General features: G+C 42.0%; 1 protein-coding gene across 3 annotated transcripts; it reads left to right on the forward strand.

Moving 5' to 3' along the window:
• The first annotated feature begins 7,312 nt into the window (after nucleotides 1-7,312).
• SELE (selectin E) lies at nucleotides 7,313-19,047 on the forward strand. 3 transcript variants are annotated; one of them, XM_073356372.2, is made up of 16 exons: nucleotides 7,313-7,529; nucleotides 8,326-8,405; nucleotides 9,227-9,613; nucleotides 10,090-10,197; nucleotides 10,332-10,517; nucleotides 10,919-11,104; nucleotides 11,214-11,399; nucleotides 12,137-12,322; nucleotides 12,432-12,617; nucleotides 13,355-13,540; nucleotides 13,650-13,835; nucleotides 14,275-14,460; nucleotides 15,429-15,548; nucleotides 16,887-16,908; nucleotides 17,019-17,091; nucleotides 17,482-19,047. In XM_073356372.2, the coding sequence occupies exons 2-15, from the start codon at nucleotides 8,369-8,371 to the stop codon at nucleotides 17,074-17,076; spliced, it is 2,220 nt and encodes a 739-aa protein (XP_073212473.1). In that variant the 5' UTR covers nucleotides 7,313-7,529; nucleotides 8,326-8,368; the 3' UTR covers nucleotides 17,077-17,091; nucleotides 17,482-19,047. The 3 variants fall into 3 exon arrangements, with proteins under 3 accessions (XP_073212473.1, XP_073212472.1, XP_073212474.1); XM_073356371.2 differs by lacking the exons at nucleotides 16,887-16,908; nucleotides 17,019-17,091; nucleotides 17,482-19,047 and having other exon boundaries at nucleotides 15,429-16,839; XM_073356373.2 differs by lacking the exons at nucleotides 16,887-16,908; nucleotides 17,019-17,091; nucleotides 17,482-19,047 and having other exon boundaries at nucleotides 15,344-15,491.
• The last annotated feature ends 466 nt before the right edge of the window (nucleotides 19,048-19,513 follow it).

Raw genomic sequence — 19,513 nt, forward strand, 5'->3', positions numbered from 1 at the left:
AGCATAATGAACCCAGGGCTCACTGGTAGGTCGCCAAACCCCTGCAGATGGAGGAATAAGGGGCACTGCCACCCTTGGGTATCATGGATGCCCCAGGAGTGTGCTTGTGACACGATCACTCCTCGGCTCACAATCAACCACTGTTGTGTCCCCAGTATAGTGCACAAGGCAAAAAGGCCATTATTTGGCTGATACCACCTGCAGCAATCTTAGCCAGCAATAGCAAGCGAGGCATTGGCAGCAAATCACAGGAGCAGTCCTGCGTCCGGCCAATCTGTCCTCGGCGAGGCTCTGATAGGAAACAATCTCTCAAGCAATTCCTAGCCCCAGCCAGATGTCTCTTAAAGAGCGAGAGTTCGACGCCTGCTCTCCCTCCCAGACTTTCTCCAACTGGGCTGGGCTCTCCCCTTTCAAGTCCTCCCTCCAAGCCTGACATCTGTTGTGGGTTTAGCAGGGCTGAGCTGATGGAGTTCACAGCAGCTCACTAACCCTTTCCTGGCCAGTATGGGTTTATGTGCCCCATCACAGGACAACATAAAGATGGCTACAGGATTTAACCTGTCCCCATTTTTCATTATTTGTATGATTGTAGCACACAACTAATTCTTTCCTTCACTTAAAAACGCTACTTCTGGTAGCCTGAGTTCTAGTAAGTTAAGTAATGATACTAGACAGGCCCTCATAGGAGGCGTGTGTCCCCATTCCTTACCTCTGTGAGCCGATGGAATAGGAAAACTTCTAGATCAGTTCCGAAAGGAGTAAAGTTTCCCCTGGTATTGGACTGATTTCAATATGCAATACTTCAAATATGGAAGGGAGTAAATTAATGTATTTGCCCATCACAGAACTGAAGAGCCAAGGAAATCTAAATCCAGTCGGGCATATCAGATCTCCCAGAGTAACCTCAAAATATACCTACATACATAGAGAGAGGGTGGAAAAGAAGGACGAGGAACAGTCCCTCTGCTTTAATAAGCTGAAGAACATAGAACCCTGTCTATCAGATCTATCGCCCAGGACACAGAATTAAGGGAAACCAGGACTTCTATATCTTGCTTGCAGGTATGCCCTAGGGTAGGCAAACAGCATAGTATGGATGCAAATTCTTCTCCTCTTAATCTCGCATGGGATTATCTACTACTATATCCAACCTAACATGCCTACAGCTATTTTCAGTAGCTCTTGCTTTCTTGGGTGAATTGTTTTTTATTCTTTTATTTTATGTTTAATAGGCAGTTTCCCTTTTCTTTTTCTGAGATTGGTGGTATGCTCTTTGGGGACAACCTCATGGGAAGGTCTACATGTAGAGATGGATCTGATACTTGTTTCTGAGGGTGGTGAGGCTTATGCTCATTCTAAGCTCCGCTGGTAGGGACTTCTGTAATTTATGGCCCAGCACAAAAAAATTTCAGCCACTGACTCCTGATAGTTTCATCCTGGCCTTGAAGGATGCAAAGTCCCCATGATCACAGCTGCTTTGGTAGAGAGATGGTCTCATAGGAATGGATGCCGCATCCTAAGGACCTTCTCAATGAGGTCCAGGACTCTGAATTGGATCTAGAATTATGATCAGTGGAGGTAGAGATGCTCCAATGTGATGGATCTTCCACCGAAAAAAAGTGTTTTCCACTCAGAAATCTTAAGACCCCTTTTGCTGCAGAGCAGATGGGGCCTAGCATGTATCCATATTTAATGCTGAAATGCAATCTTTTATTTAAAAAGGTGTTAGTAATCCCCTGTCATTTTGCCAAGTGCATTTCTTCTGCTCCTTTGTTCAGCATAGTGTGGCTGCCTAAAGGACTCCAAGGTCTCCAGTGAGCATGATCCCTGGCCTCAGGTTGGGTGTGGGAGTGTCTATTTTTATCTATTCGGAGGAGGCAGACTATTATCTGAGTCATACAAGATCTCACCAGGCGGAGAATTTTGGACACTAGAAGGGGAGATAAACTATTTCATGCATCTGATGCCCTGATCCAGACAGACTGGAGACTGTCTTGCACAACCAGAACAATTCCCTCTTTCTGTGGAATTTTGTTATTCACCTCTTTGCTTTTCCCCATTTAATGCAAAGTGGGATGAGACATTGAGTGTTTCATACAACACCTCCCTCTCTGTTTCAGTAAAGATCTCAGTGGAAACTGCTAGCATCAGCTTTCAGTTTTTTTTCTTTTAAAAACAAAAGGAACACTTCAAAGTAATAATGTTAAAGGTTAAGCTGAAATCCACCAAACAGGAAACATCTTCAGGCTGCTGCCACTATGCCTTCCTTTCCCCCTGCTTGAACAATAATTACTGGGAATTCCTTCTAAAGAAGGACATGGACAGCTCAAGTCTCTGAGTCTGAGCCTTGCTCAGTGCAGGGAAGGGTGGGGGGGAGTGCATCAGGAAGCTGGTGGCTCCCTGATTCTGTGTTGGTCCAGCCCCTGGTGGAGGACTGGTTTAACAGAACTCTGCTCTGCCTAATATCCACTCTTCATGGTATGCCCCCACTGCTGGTGCAAGAGTAGCCTCTGCCACCAGATAATTCCCTTCCAGTGGGGGAATTCACTGCCAGACATTTACAGCCAAAATCTGGCCATTTTGTTCAGCTTGAATAGTGCAAATATAACACCGACAGACCTTGGTTGTTGGTGAGTGGGATCGAACTGTGGACCTTTGCAGCTTAATGTATGAGCCTCCACTGCATGAGCTAAAACCTACCAGGTGCTTAGCTAAGGCTGTAGCAGACTCATTAATCTCTAGATGGTCTTGGTGCCCCTAGAGGGGGACAGAGCAACACACCAAGCAGGCATGGGTTACGCAAAGAGTGCAGATTGTGCTGGCCCAGAAGTGTGCAATGAATGACTTTTAAGGTAATGTAATTTTATTTGTGTCTTAAGTTAACATATGAGTCTGTGAATGGTCATGTGGTTTATGTTGCACCGGATCTGCAAGAGGCCCTCAGAGCTGCTGGATGAAGTATGTAGAGCAGATGGTGAAATCTGCCATCACTGCCAAATGAAGGAAGCAAGTGATGAAGAAGGGGGATATGGCCATGCAACCCAAAATAAGTACAGACCTGGGCAGGGGACTTGACAGAGATTCAAATGAGCCACAGAGTGGACCAGCCTCCAGTGCCTTGCACCATGTCTAAACATTGACACCAGTGCAAAGTGTGTGAAGAGCCAGTGTAAAACACACCCAGATCAGAAGGGTAAGATTTCACACCACCTTCCTTTAGGTACAAATGGCTACACAAGGCAGGGGAGAATCAGGCCCTCCCAGTGTAGTGGCTACGTTACACAGGGACCTTTCATAACTAAATACCCCATGTGTCAGCTCACAATAAGGAGTGATTTTGAATCAGGCTTTAACACCACTGCTGACAGGTTTGGGACAGGTCAACTTTGTACAATTCAATTCTCTGGCCAGTTTAGCAAATAAGTCTTGAGGTTTGAAATGGGATACTGATCCACCTCCAACTAGGGGTTTATAGTACATTTATAGATCTCACAAATTACACTTCCAGTATTTTTGGAATACATACAACTGGTGCCGCCCATTGCTGACCTCCAGAAGACAAAATATCTTCCTTGTTTTTGCAGTTCTTCTAGCTGCCTTTCTATTGGTTCCATGAAGTGTGAGGCCCATGACAAGCCTTAAATACTGAGGGTATGTCTGCACTGCAGTGTAAGGCCAGGGTTTGAACTCAGGCTCAACTCTTCTGTCTATACTCAAATTATGCTAACCGAGGGCTTGGTCTCAGGATATTATGAGGACCTGAGTCAAGCCGGGACCCAGGGTTCAAGCCTTATTGCTTTGCTGTATAGATGAAGCCCTCCTGGACTTAAAGTCCGCTTAATGTATTCCTGAGTCCCACTGGCTGACTTCCTTTGTCCTCTGGACAGTCAAGTTTTCCCAAACTCCACCATGAACAAAAGGCTAGAGTGGCCACATTTTAGAAGGGCACTAGGAAGCCTGGGATATGGGTGGTTGAACTCAGGCCCACATAATATAGTGTAGATGTTGGAGATCCAGGTTGGGAACTAGGGTTCAACAATTCCTAGCCTGGGATTACAAATAAGTGTAGATGCTCAAGTCCTAGGCTAACAAACCCAGGGTCAGCTAACTTCAGTTCTACTAACCCTGGGTTTACACTGCAGTGTAGACAGACCCTGAGGCTACATGTAGCTTTATCATCACAACTTTTCCTAGCTTCACGAGTATATTAAATATAAATTTATGTTTTTCCATAATTTCCCCCACTAGATCCAACAAGTTGTGCATGGAACTGCAGGAAAGTTAAAATGTGCACAACCAATTTTTGCCAGTCTCCGAAGACCCATTTTCTTCATTGACTAGTAACTGTAATAGTAAGCAATCGCCTTTGTAATGTGCACTGATGAGATGCAGGCACCCAGTTCTTTTAATTCCTGATTACATCTTTTCAAAACTTCATTGGTCTTTACATTGAGGAATTCTTGCCTGTACAGTTTTTCAGAAATCACAGGTAACACATCTTCCCTAACAATTTCCTGTCAAGTCCTATATGTTCTGAACTACACGCAAATCTGAGAACTGGTGTAATATCCTCCACATGGGAAGGCACAATTTCTGAGGACTCGTCTGCACATGAAACTTCAAAGCCCTCTATGAGACTGGTTCAAGTAACTTCAGGGAGCAGCTCAGCCTCTGTGACTGCAACTTCCACTGGAACAACGGAAACTTGTGCCTTTAGCAGTCACCTTTGTTGGAAACTGGCCTAAGGATCTGGGACTTGCTCCTGGAGGAGATCAGCAGGGCCACAAATCTCAACCCCTTCAGAGCAAAATACAAACCCCACCTTTAACCTTGCCTTCCCCTGCTAACACCATGCACTCAGACACCATGCTAACTGGAGAGGTGAGAGAGGGAGACTGAGCTAAACACTTTATAACTTTGCGAGGCATTTAGGGCCTGATCGAAAGGCCATTGAATGGGTACTACAGTGATGGGCACCAGATAAGAACCTAGACAGTGAGATAAACATACAATATTGTAAAAAGTGTTAGGCAACTGTGTTTAATTAGTTTATGGCAATTTGTTCCTGCTGTGCTTAACACATGGGGTGAAATCTAGGCCTCATTAACATCAGTGGGAGTTTTGCCATTGATTTCACTAGGACCAGGATTTCATCCCTTGGAAATGAGACAGTGAAGTCAGTGGGAACGGCAGGAGCCCAGCACTTCTGAAAATTAGGTTCAAGATCTGTAGGGCTTGTCTACATGGTGGGGCAATGAGCACTGCGGGGGATGTGATTTCTAAAGGGCGCTAATGTGATGTGCATTGTTTGGTCCATGTAGGCCCTTCTGGGGCACACTGAACGTTCTCGTGTGCTTTAGCACAGTACTGATTCCAGCTTTATGTTAAAGTGCACTAGGGAACCTTTAGTTTGCACCAGCAGAGTCTATTCAGACCAATTAAGATGCAACACATTAGTGTGCTTTAGAAATCGCACCCCAGAGCATGCATTGCCGCACTATGTAGTAGAGAAGCCTTTAATCTCCACGATAGGGAGATTATCCCTATCTCCAGTTATATTATCCTTATTTCTCCAGTTTTATGCCAGTGTTTAGCTCCATTCATTTCAACAGAATTTCACCAGTGTAAAGCTGGTGTAATGGAGTGAAGTATCAGACCCTAGTTCTTTATAGCAAAAGAAAAAAGGTGGTCTATTGTATTCCCAAACTAGGTGATAAAGGAAAAAGAACTGAAAGAACAAGTCAGTTAAGAATTAGTCAGTAATGTAGAGTCAGCCGGGGCAGGCTAGATGGCTTTTCTGGCATTAATATCAAGGATTCCAACAAACCAACCAGACCAGAGGTAAACATTTTCAAAAGCACCTAAGTGACTTAAGAGCTGACCTCCCATTTTCAAAACTAATGTAGGCACGTAGGAGCCTAAGTCTCATTGAAGGACAGTGAGTCCCTAAGTCGCTTTTGAAAATGGGACTCAGGCTCCTCCTAAAGCACTTGAGGTTTTACAAAATGTTATCTGAGATCCATTGGTCCTTGACATCTCCAATTTGTCAAAAAGTTTCTATAGTTGATTATATGAAATTGAGATAAAAACAAAATAGGGAGGAGTTAGAAGTGATTTGATGGAAAGGCTAATAATAATCCGCTATGAGCCATGCATAGAAAAAAATGGCCAGGGTTACGAAAAGAGGCAGTTTATTCTGCCAAAGCAAACAGCCTTACAGGGGTTTTTGTATGCCACAGGGATATTTTTCCTGCCAAAGCTGCAGACAAGTGGTCTGGCCTGCCACTCTGCAGGAAAGATATTTTAAACTAACAAGTCTACACCTTCCTGGAGTTTTTTCCCTTCTTGTAAGTCCACCAACAATAGCATTGTTCTGATAAAATTTTCCACTAGGCAGCTTCACAGCTTCTAGCACAAAAGAGGAGGTTTGAGTATATGGACTTGCCAAGTAGGAAGCTCATAAAAAAGGTTAGAAAAAATATAAATGATTTTTTAAAATTTTCTCACTGACTTCAAAGAGTATTGAAGCTCTTCTGGCTGGGTCTATGTCTTTGTATACATAATAATAAATGATCAGGAAGGTCATACTTAAACTCTTCATTCTTATTAATTTTTGTTATAATACCACTTAGAGATCCCAGATGAGTTCAGAACCCCATTACATTAAGAACTATATACACATAGTGAGAGACAGTTCCTGGCCTGAAGAGCTTACAATTTAAATAGGCAAGACAGGGAAAGGCTGGGAGAAAGAAAGGATGATTATTCCAATTTATAGATGGGGAACTGGGGCACAGAGAAATTAAGACCCTGATCCAACACTAATTGAGGTCAGTGGGAAGATTCCCATTGATTTCAATGGAACTGATCAAGACTTAAGTGACTTGACCAAGATCACATAGGAGTCGGTAGCAGGGCCAGAAATTGAACTCAGATTTCCTGAGTCCTAGCCCAGTGCCTTGTAATGATTGTGGAAAGTCTGATTGTTAAGTGCACATTGTGTACAAGAAATACCTTGTCGCCCCAATAATTTTGCTTTGGTCATTGAAATAATTTGATGAGGACTGGGATCAGCACAGTCTATATTCTCTGTTGGATCTAAGACTAAGACTAGTTGAGTCTGAATATTTATTTTCTCTTGATATCCTGGAATTGTGCGTTAATCTGAATTAAAATCTATGAGCCGGGATACAGTAAACCCTCATCATGGTGTTGGTGTGTGTCTGGGAGAGGAAAGCATATGACTGTGTATTTGTGAGTTTTGGCATCAGGGATATACCTTTTCCTGGGGAATTTTTCACTTTCTTATTAGGAAATATCCTCTGAGCCACGTCACTGGAATTTCTAGGAAGTAGGAGCTGATGGAATAAAAAGGCTTCAAGCTGAAGACAGCGGGTACACACTGACTGACAGCTCTCCACTGAGTCTTAGCATAAGAACCTCTGCAGTGACTTAGCAAAGGAAAACAGCCGCTGAAGACACATCTTTACCAGGCTGCTACATAGCACCAGGCATCACAGCCACAATCTGTAAGTATAATAGCCTTTCAAGTAGGTTTGTTGTATTTCATATACATGCTTGGCAGAATTCAGTTTTTATTTTTGTATAATTTTGATGAATAAAAAGTTTAGTTTATTTTTAAGCATTTTAAAGATTTTTTTATTGATTTAAATTTTCACAGTTGTGCAAAATTATGGCTTTTAAGCATTTCCCCCCCAATTTTTATTAATTTAAATGTTCACAGTTGTGGGAAATTATGGGGCATCAGAAATTATGGGGTGTGTGTGTGTCTGTGTGAGTCAGGCAATAATTATTTCATGACAGTGGACATTGAGATTCAAAAAGTTAAAGCTTTATAACAGTTAAAACACAAATTATCAATATCTTGTGTCACAATATGCAAAATAAATATCCTTAAATCAAACTCTAATAAGTTATCAAGCAGCATTTTTCTTACTTGAAATCAATGTTTATCAACTTTTACTGATAAAATTGAATCCTTCCAAAGGTATTAATATCTTAGCTGAGACCATTGTCAGTGATCTCAGCTAAGATCTGTCAGATTCAGTCAGATCTGAAGTAACACTACACAAATGTCCTGTACAAGTTACTTGAATTTCCAGTCTGCCCCTCCATTAAGATCTGCTTTAGACAATACACTAGCCCAGTGGAGAGTCTTGCTGTTTAACCCCGTAAAGTGATTTGTGAAATAACATATAGGAAAGATGCTATAGACAATAACATTGTATTGCATTATTGTATTGCAATAAGTTAATATCAGCGCTTAAACCATGTGCCATTATTCTGCATGTTTGTTTTTTGCAGCCATCTCTTCAAAGAGCAAAGTGAAGAGAAGTTCCCCAGAAACATGGTTGGCCTGTGGTTCCTCTCTGTTCTCACTTACGGTAAGTGAGTGTGTATCTGAGTGGAAAACAAGTTAGACTGGAAGTAACAGCACTGCTGTTTTCTCGCAGATTCCTTCTGAAGTAAATGGGGGTGCAGTAGCTGGGTTAAGCTTTAGGGCTTTAGGGCAGATTTGCACAGAAAGCATTAGATGGGATGGCATGCTGCTTCTCTCAACTGCCAAAGCCAAAAGGGGCCCATACGTGGGGCTTTGCAGCATACCCACCCAGTGTGGGCAATGACTGGACACATCCTTGACAAGCTGGAGACCCTACATTTGATATTGACATGTCTGTTTGGGAGACTATTGTAACGTTGTATAAAGAAAATGCAACCACTACCTACACAGGCTCAAATACCTGCACATATGCAATATCCACTGAGATCTAGATATATTCTTCTTTAGAAAAAAGCAATAGGGTCTAGGTTGCTGTAGAAGTTATATCCAAAACATAGCATGTAGGTGGGATCCCTAATTCAAAAGCCTTATTTCTGTTAGCTCTTGGAAGAGCATTTTGACACTGACACCTTGAATGTTTGGGCTAAATTTCTGTGCTGTTTTCATTCCTCTCTCTCTGTCTCTCTCTCTCTCTGTAACATTCTGGGATTTTTCTGTACTTTTAAATATCTCTGTGCTATATATTGCAGTTCCAGCTGCTGAAGTTCTTTTTCTGATCAGTTCTCTCAAAGAGATAGATTCTAATTCTTCCTGGAAGTGCTCTTTGTAAAGCAGAATAATATAAAGAGATAAAAATGGCCTTTAATAACAGAAGAGGAAGTGCAGGTAAAAGGGTACCAACTTCTCTGCATCTTCTCTTTCTAGGACTTATGGTGCTTGAGGAGGGCAATTGCTGGACATACCACTATTCAGAAAAAAATATGACCTATAAGCTTGCGGAGGAATGGTGTAGGAAACACTATACAAATATGGTTGCCATTCAGAATAAGGAGGAAATTGTCCATCTGAATGCATTTTTACCCTTCAATCCAAGTTATTACTGGATTGGAATCAGGAAGATTGACAATGAGTGGACCTGGGTTGGAACAAAAAAACGGTTGACAGAAGAGGCTAAAAACTGGGCTAAGGACGAACCAAACAACAGAAAGAATGACGAGGACTGTGTTGAAATCTACATCAAAAGAGCGAAGGATGCAGGCAAATGGAATGATGAAAGATGCAGCAAAGAGAAGGTTGCCTTGTGCTACGCAGGTACAGAATTCAATCAATCCCAAAGAGCCTATATGATAATAAGAAAATGGACGTTTATTAACTAACCTATATATGTGCATTAAACATTGTTACTATGTTTAACTTTAAGCATGTGAGTAGTCCACTGGGGGCTACTCGCTTGCTTCAAGCTAATCATGCAGAACTTAGAGCCTTTATTATATCATGTAAAAGTCTATTGTTCTTTTTGTGATTTAACTTTTGATATAAGTTGAGTCTGTTTCCAGCCACAGCAATACTTTTGTGAGTGGCTAGGTTCAACTGTCTTGGTTTCTGAAATGCTGTGATGCAAAATCAATGTAATTTCAAATGGCATAACCTTCACCCTCTGTTTACTTTGCAAAGTATTTATTATCCAGAGTGTGTTTTCTCCTGGATAAGTAAAGTGTTGCAAATTAACAGATTAACTAGTAAAGGGGGATAGATTTGTTTTATAACCATGCTGAATTTCCTGCTAGCTTCCTGTGACCAGTCTTCCTGCAGCGGACGTGGTGAATGCCTGGAGACCATTAACAATCATACCTGCCTCTGTGATGCTGGATTCTATGGGCCTGAATGCCAGTATGGTAAGATTAATTCTTACTGCCTTCCAAACAGGGAGATGTGCATGTCAGCTAGTTTTCAGTACGTCTAGCTAGTTTATTTCATTTGCTGTTGAGAAAGTGGCACTGACTGTAGGCCTCCTTGTGTCCCTTTGTAGTTGTGACTTGCGACCAATTAAAAGAACCCGATCAAGGGACCCTGGAGTGCAGCCATCCACTACAGAACTACAGCTACAAGTCATCCTGCGAGGTTCAGTGTGCAGAAGGCTATGAATCAACTGGGTTTGAACCAGTGTGGTGTACCTCTTCCGGGAACTGGTCTTCACCCACTCCAGCATGTACAGGTAAATTCTCAAGGAACTGTAGGCCAGATCTCAACTGGCATAAATCCTTATGGCTCTGTTGACTTCAATGAAGCTTTGCCCCTTTATAGCAATGGAGGCTCTGGCCCACTATTTTAAAATTAAATTCTTAAAGTGAATTGGGTTCCAAATTGACAGATCTGGAGCCTACAGGCCTCCCTTTGTCCCAGAAGAAGTACAGTTCAGGAAGGGGCATTGCCATAACCCTGCCCTAGATAACGCTATACTGCTCTGCCCCTGGTCACTTTCTTAACCTGTAGGGAGATAGCTTCGCTCTCTAAAACTCAGCTCCTGTCAATGTATATTCTGTTACCATGCAAAAGAAAAGTTTTTCTCTTACTTTGCTCCAAACTAAGCTCCATGCTATTCCATGTGATTTGCAGTTGTGCAGTGTGATGGCTTAAAGGCTCCAGCTCATGGCTCCCTGACGTGCTCTCCCGCCTCTGCGAACTTTCTGTGGAATTCAACCTGTGAGTTTGCCTGTGAAGAAGGGTTTGTGTTGAAGGGATCAGACAGGCTGCAGTGCGGTGCTTCTGGAGAGTGGGATGGACAGCAGCCGGAATGTGAAGGTACCTTTCTTTATGATTGCCCTTCCCAGTACACAGGGCTCTCACTGCTTGTGTAGAGTGCTCCTGTGGCATCCAAACTAACCGCTGATGTTCTCTCTGTGTGTCTCAGCTGTGACCTGTGAAACAGTGAATGGACCTGAAAATGGCTTTGTGGAATGTACCGGCGGTCATCCAGAATTCACCCACAACTCGGCCTGTGAGTTCCGTTGTGAGGAGGGCTACAGATTAAGTGGATCGCCCACGATTCAGTGCACAGCTCAGGGAGAATGGTCAGAGCCCTTCCCAAAGTGTGAAGGTAGGTCTCTGACCTTTTTGAAATAATCCATTAATAATAACACAATACCTAGCTCTTAAACAGCACTTCTCGTCAGTGGATCTCAAAGCACTTTCCAAAAGAAGTCAGTGTCATTGTCCCCATTTTAGAGATGTGGAAAATGAGGCGCAGACATGGGAAGTAATGCTTGTGAGCAGCAGACCCCCAAGAAGCATGATTGTATACCGCGAATGTTGTGCATTTAAGATTAATCAATTCCTATCAAGTGCTTCGAGTGCAGAAGCTCTGCAAATCCAATCAGCTAGATACAGTGATAATATCAGCTCTTGAAATTCATGCAGCACCTTTTTTCAGAAAGGCCTGAACTCTAAAGTGCTTCAGAGAAAGATCTCTGAAAGATCATTTGCCTCAGATCTGAAATGCAGACTGATTTGGAGAGGGGTCTGATGCACATCTGTCAGTACCAGTAATGGAGCATAATTTAGAACCTTTCCTAGAGCTTTTTTATACATCTTACAAGAATATATTTGTATTTTAGTTACATGCTGGGAAATACTGAGACATCCCGAAATCCCATGTCCAGTCCCCTGAGACTCACGGATCCCAGCGCTCCTAGTCACTTTCTTAGACTGCAGGGAGATAGCTTTGCTCTCTAACGCCCAGCTCCCATCAATGTATATTCTGTTACCCTGCAGAAGAAAAGTTTTTCTCTTATTTTGCTCCAAACTAAGCTCCATGCTATTCCATGTGATTTGCAGTTGTGCAGTGTGATGGCTTAAAGGCTCCAGCTCATGGCTCCCTGATGTGCTCTCCCGCTTCTGGGAACTTTCTGTGGAATTCAACCTGTGAGTTTGCCTGTGAAGAAGGGTTTGTGTTGAAGGGATCAGACAGGCTGCAGTGTGGTGTTTCTGGAGAGTGGGATGGACAGCAGCCGGAATGCGAAGGTACCTTTCTTTATGATTGCCCTTCCCAGTACACAGGGCTCTCACTGCTTGTGTAGAGTGCTCCTGTGGCATCCAAACTAACCACTGGTGTTCTCTCTGTGTGTTTCAGCTGTGACCTGTGAAACAGTGAATGGACCTGAAAATGGCTTTGTGGAATGTACCGACGGTCATCCAGAATTCACCCACAACTCGGCCTGTGAGTTCCGTTGTGAGGAGGGCTACAGATTAAGTGGATCGCCCACGATTCAGTGCACAGCTCAGGGAGAATGGTCAGAGCCCTTCCCAAAGTGTGAAGGTAGGTCTCTGTCCTTTTTGAAATAATCCATTAATAATAACACAATACCTAGCTCTTAAACAGCACTTCTCATCAGTGGATCTGAAAGCACTTTCCAAAAGAAGTCAGTGTCATTGTCCCCATTTTAGAGATGTGGAAAATGAGGCGCAGACAGGGGAAGTAATGCTTGTGAGCAGCAGACCCCCAAGAAGCATGATTGTATACCGCGAATGTTGTGCATTTAAGATTAATCAATTCCTATCAAGTGCTTCAAGTGCAGAAGCTCTGCAAATCCAATCAGCTAGATACAGTGATAATATCAGCTCTTGAAATTCACGCAGCACCTTTTTTCAGAAAGGCCTGAACTCTAAAGTGCTTCAGAGAAAGATCTCTGAAAGATCATTTGCCTCAGATCTGAAATGCAGACTGATTTGGAGAGGGGTCTGATGCACATCTGTCAGTACCAGTAATGGAGCATAATTTAGAACCTTTCCTAGAGCTTTTTTATATGTCTTACAAGAATATATTTGTATTTTAGTTACATGCTGGGAAATACTGAGACATCCCGAAATCCCATGTCCAGTCCCCTGAGACTCACGGATCCCAGTGCTCCTAGTCACTTTCTTAGACTGCAGGGAGATAGCTTTGCTCTCTAACGCCCAGCTCCCATCAATGTATATTCTGTTACCCTGCAGAAGAAAAGTTTTTCTCTTACTTTGCTCCAAACTAAGCTCCATGCTATTCCATGTGATTTGCAGTTGTGCAGTGTGATGGCTTAAAGGCTCCAGCTCATGGCTCCCTGACGTGCTCTCCCACCTCTGCGAACTTTCTGTGGAATTCAACCTGTGAGTTTGCCTGTGAAGAAGGGTTTGTGTTGAAGGGATCAGACAGGCTGCAGTGCGGTGCTTCTGGAGAGTGGGATGGACAGCAGCCGGAATGCGAAGGTACCTTTCTTTATGATTGCCCTTCCCAGTACACAGGGCTCTCACTGCTTGTGTAGAGTGCTCCTGTGGCATCCAAACTAACCGCTGATGTTCTCTCTGTGTGTCTCAGCTGTGACCTGTGAAGCAGTGAACGGGCCTGAAAATGGCTTTGTGGAATGTACCGACGGTCATCCAGAATTCACCCACAACTCGGCCTGTGAGTTCCGTTGTGAGGAGGGCTACAGATTAAGTGGATCACCCACGATTCAGTGCACAGCTCAGGGAGAATGGTCAGAGCCCTTCCCAAAGTGTGAAGGTAAGTGTTTGTCCTTTTGAAATAATCAAGTCAGGCTTAGGAGCCTAGGTATCTGTTACAAGCATGACAGCTCAAACCCTGTGTATTCAAGAGTAAGGCCAACTCATGAGCTGGTGCAGATTGACCTAGCTCCATTGAAATCAATGGAGCTACACCAGTTTGCATGAGCTGAGGATCTGATCTAAAGTGATTGCTACTGAAGTCTTAAAGTGCAGAACATTCGAAAAAACCAGTTAGCTTGATACAGTAGTAGTACCAGCCCTTTACTTTGCTGAAGTCTAATATATTTTAGGAAAAACTCACTGCAAGGACATTTATCCCAGAAACAAAATGCAGATGGTGAAATTTGGTGCACATTTACTAGCACCAATAGTGGGACCCAGTTTTGGACATTTCTTAGAGTCTTCGTTAACCGTTTGTATGTGTTTTTGTATTTCAGTTGCACAGTGTGAAACCCTGATACCCTCTGAGAAGGGCTCCATGAATTGTTCACACCCTTTTGGGGATTTTGCATACAGCACAGTTTGCGAGTTTAACTGTACAGGGGGATGGTTACTTAACGGTTCTAAAGTACTTCAGTGCAGCGCTGCAGGGAACTGGACTGCAAGTCAGCCAACGTGCGAAGGTATTTTGTATGTGTGTTTTTACTTGTGACTAGCGATGCTGAAGAGGCCTGGCCTTGTTATTAGACAAGGATGTAGGGAAGGATGGGATGCAACAAGAAAGACTTTTGTCATTTCTAGCTCCGGTCAGATATATTTTTTCCCACTGAAAATATTTGACTTTTTGTTAAAAACCCCAAAAACTCAGAAATTGACATTTTTTGGTTTTCAGCTGAAAATGTTTCTGAGTTTTTGGCTTTCCATTGAAAAACTGAAAATTTTCAAGAAAAGCAGACAATTTCTGTGAAACTTTTCATTGAGACAAAAACCCAATTAAAAAAAAAAAAGCATTTAGACAGAATTTTTTTTGCCAGCTCTAAATACCTCATAACTGACATATTTTCAGGCTAGAACCAAATAGCTCACTTCTATAAGTGGTTGTAAATTATGAGTGGGATTTAAAAAAAATGTTCCACCTTGGCTTTACTCTGCTCTTATTCAAGTCAATGGGAGTTGTATCACTGATTGCAATAGGAGCAACAATGGGCCACACTGAGCATTTTCAAAAATCCCACCTATCGTCCCTAAGATACCTTTCCTCACATTGTGTCATACGTTACTCCTTGAGTAAATTCATTGATTTCAGTGGGACTGCGCAAGGAGTCAGACATTACTCAGTGGGAGTAAAGATATCAAAATCTGACCCAAAATATCCTTTCAAAGTAACGAGGGACCCTGCAGAATTCCATCCTCACTAACCTGCTACCAGTTAGATGGGACTATTTTCAGCATAAAGCTTTCTGGCATTATTTGGCATATGCAGAGGCTTTCCTGCTTACAAGCAGGAGCCACCACTCAGTGTGAGAAACCAAAGGAAATAAGCAGCTGTCCTCCTGCTTGCAATAGGACTGAATGGAAATGGAACAAGCAGAAAGCACTTCAGAGACTGTGCATTCCTCCTGATCTCATAGGATCTTCTTTGCCCTCCTAGCTCCCCAAGTGCCTGAAGAACTGCTCAGTTACGTCTCTGTTGGAATAGCAGCCACCGGAGCCTCGCTCTTGTCGACAGCATCATTCCTCATTTGGCTTGTAAAGCGCCTTCGAAGGAAAGGTGAGATACTGTCCCAGGTTCATCTCTTTATTTGCACCCTCTGTAGAACTGGTTGGAAATTTTTCAGAAAGAAAAAAAGTGGAAACTTCAGTGAGAAAATCCCCATTTTTGTTGAAATTTTTCAAATTTCCCTCGAAATATTCCATTTTCAGGTTTTTGACAAAAATCTCCCCAAATTCAACAAAAATGAAGAATTTTCATGTTCCTTGAACACTGTTGCAGAAAATAAAATATGTTTTTCAACCAGTTTTAATCATTAGAAGTTATTGGCAGGAGAACTGACCAGGGATCAGCCAGGAGGACATCAACCAGAAATAACACTGGTGCCTCCAACCGCTATTGCTCAGTATGCCAGATAGGGCATTTGCAGTGTTGTTGTAGCCGTGCTGGTCCCAATATATTAGAGAGACAAGGTGGGTGAAATAATGTCTTTTATTGGACCACCTTGTTTCTAGAGATATGAATAATGACTGTTATAGAAACAGATATCTATAGAAACAATAATGACTGCAGAGCTAAACAAATAATTCAGAGCGAATCGTTTATTTGTCAAATGGAGCCTCTCTTTCTTCTCACAAGTAGTGCAAAAGCAGTTTATGCCATTTTTGATTGATCTGTACTTTAAAAATTATTTGCTGAATACTTTCCTGCTCTGCAGTTTGCTCACAAACAGTTTGTTACAAGCATTTGATATTCAAAACATGAGCAATGCTAATTAGTTTTCATTGTACAAATCAGTCACATGGTATCTTTCATTTTCCTGAAATAAAATGAGGTTTCCAATTAAATGACTTACATTTACAAGATGAGAATTTGCTTCCCAGGAATATTCCCTAATATTCACTTAAGACTCATTATTTCTGTTAATTTTCCTGACAATCAACGTGTTTGTTAGACTATGAATGGAACATGAACACAAGAGAGATACTAAGGCACCCTAAGAGATTAATACACTGTGTTAGTTAGGCAAATATATGTGGAGCGTTCATTGAGATACCTGTTCAGTTCTACTAGTAAGTACTGATTTCTCACAGGGAGAAATTCTCACAGGGAGATTTCTCATAGCCCGTGAGCAGAGGGGCTGGTCCTAGAGGCCTAGGTGTAACAAGTTGCTCTGCTCACGGGCTATAGCAGTTTGGGGAACAGCTTCCAGGCCTAAGGCCATTACAAGTCAGAAGGGTTATGGAGAAGAGGTGGTGGTAGCTCGGCTCAGTCTATAACATATTTCTGTTGTTAAATCAGTGGGGTAATTCTCCAACAAAACAATGGAATAAATAGCATGCAAGATGGGGATGGTCATCTCCAGAATGCTAATGATATTATTTTTTTCTCTTGCAGCAAAGAAATTTACTCCTGCCAGGTACGTTGTATTTAAAAAACCACATGAGAAGCATTGCAATCATTCTTTGCTAACATCACACTGATGTACAGAACAGTTGTATATAAATCCCTCTCCTCTATATCTTACAGCAGCTGCCAGAGTCTCAATTCAGAACATACCTTCCAAAGCACTGGTCATCTAATCTAACGCCAAGTGACTCCGGTAAGATATGTGAGATGTTTACACTCATAATTTAGTTTCCTTTTTAAAACACAAACAAACATAGAACGCACTGATCTTTAGAATGACCTTTAACTGCTGTGTATTTCCAGCAATAAGATTAACCCCTTACTTACCATGGGACACTTAGCATACATGCTGTGGTGATGAGGCCATAAAAGTACCGAGAGATTGACAGATTAATCAATTCAGCGATGGCCATTCCTATGACTAAAGAATTATTGTGTTAGGGTCTGTGCCCAGCCTTAGGAAATAATAGAAACTCCTTTACATTGTGGCTATTCGCCAGATGCAAAACAGCTTTGGAATAAGGGAATACAAATCTGTGCCTGTATCTTCCTGTTTTAAAAAGGAAATCTGTTATCTCTGCAGGAATTGAAGCTATCTTCACTGATGCCTCAGAGCCTCTCAGGAAATGGAGCTATGCAGTCCTCAACAAGTGGCCAGTTGTTGATACATCTTGCTGACAAGATGATTAGCCTCGGATCTTGCTACTAGATACCAGGCTCAGTCATCTGGTTCTGCCACTGAAGACAAGCAAGCTGTGGGTAAAACCCTAGCCGTTTACCAAGAGACTACATGGGTCCAGTCAGTGTACAGCTACAGTGATTGGGAGATCTCTGTTCATTCTCTGGATGGGGACAAAATAAGCTGCTGTCTGTGGGAGAGGCTGGACTCCTCTGGGGTCAGTCTGTAGGTACCAGGGTGGAGTGAACACTTTGCAATATACACAGTTGGAGTTCTCTCCCATGGAAACACATAGGTTACATTTTTTAAAGCAAAATAGTTAGAATGGGAAATATTTATGGAATTGCCTTACAAACCATTGATTTGGTTCACTGGTAATTGTTGAAGTAAATGTACTGTAACAATATGTCACAGTTAATAAATCTGCCTGTAACACTATGGTCAGGGTGTTTTGCTGCAATTCCTAGTGAGTTTTTATATTGTAACTTTAAACCACTGCTAATGGGAGCACTATCAGAGTTAGTAATTATGCCAGGCACTCTGGTTCGTCAATGCAGCAGGTAGACCTGAAACAATTTCATCCCCATGGGATTAAGTATTGTAATCTATATAAATATATATTTAGTTTCTTGTGTACTTCCTTCTGCATATAATTCTGTACTGTTTGTAAATCATAGAACTGCTGTAGGATATTAGCCCTAGAGTTCAGGATCATATATGTTCTGCAAAAAGTATGTGACATCTACTCTGTTCAGATAAAATAGCCTGTTGTATAACTCAAAAGGTAGTGACTACAGACCTTCTGTGTACTTATTCCTTTAAACTTATCTGTCATTTAGGGACAGACATGATTAAAGGTCTGTATGTGCATTCATGTGTGTCTGAACATAAGAACATAACATAATACTAGATAGAAGTCAAATACCTTGTATATAAATAAACAATGTACAGACCTTTGGGGTCTGATCCTGGTCTCATTAACACTGATGGCAAAACTCCCGTTAATTTCAACGATTCAGGAAAAGGCCCTTTATAACTTACAAGCTGTTCTTTTTGACACCTTCATGAATATTGCGTTTGGTAACATTGTATACACAATAGTCCAATGGAAAGACCTGAGGTCATATTTTAGTGGCTGATGTTTTTGTAAGAAGCAGTTCTGTGGGACTGAATATTTGGGGGCAGAGCTTCACCTGATATAAATTGTCACAGCTCAGTCAATCAGAGGTACCCTTTTATGGTTTTCATGTCAGTATATTATTTAAATATAAACTGGCAGCTTAAGAAGATCTTTATATATAATGAATATAATCTGCTTAGGTTTTATATTATCAGTATGGTTTTGACTAAGTTATGTATTTAATGTATTTATGATTACACAGTTGTGGCTGATTTTAATCTAATATGTGCTGTGCTCTATGTGACTGATTAATAAAATGGTTTGAGATTGCTGCTTACATTCTGGAAATGTGTATTATTAGTCTTTTTTGTATAAGATATGAGGATGTTGTGTCAGTAAAAAGCTCCATTTAAAAAAAAGAGTGTCACAGGTAAAAGGGCTTGGGGCTGTAGGAAGTTGGTTTGCTTACATTGTTTGATTTCATTCTTTATATTCATAAAATGTCTGAGGTCAGAGAGTAGCCAGAAGATGGCGCTCAATGCCAGCCACTGCATGGCCACCAAAGCACTATGGTATAAACAGCCCAGAAAAGTATCCAAGGTGCTGAATTGCAAAGAGAACGGCTCGGGTACATGGTACATAAGAGAGGTGCCTGCAGCAGCAATGAGCACTGGAAGAAAGAGAAACATTCTGTTGACTATGCAGCAGGTGGGAGATGAGAACAGATGGAGAAGTAATCAGGTGGCATAGGTATATATCAGCTGAGTACCAGAATCCAGAATAGACCCGTACACCACATGTGTGTCTAGCATCCCA

The sequence above is a fragment of the Lepidochelys kempii genome, chromosome 8 (genome assembly GCF_965140285.1).
Source record: "Lepidochelys kempii isolate rLepKem1 chromosome 8, rLepKem1.hap1, whole genome shotgun sequence".
NCBI classification, from domain to species: Eukaryota; Metazoa; Chordata; order Testudines; family Cheloniidae; genus Lepidochelys; species Lepidochelys kempii.

Coding starts and splice junctions, on each gene's coding strand:
- SELE (XM_073356371.2), top strand. CDS start 8,369: ATGGTTGGCCTGTGGTTCCTCTCTGTTCTCACTTACG. Junction 10,518..10,918: donor ACCCACTCCAGCATGTACAG/GTAAATTCTCAA, acceptor TGTGATTTGCAG/TTGTGCAGTGTGATGGCTTA. Junction 13,541..13,649: donor ACAGCAGCCGGAATGCGAAG/GTACCTTTCTTT, acceptor TGTGTGTCTCAG/CTGTGACCTGTGAAGCAGTG.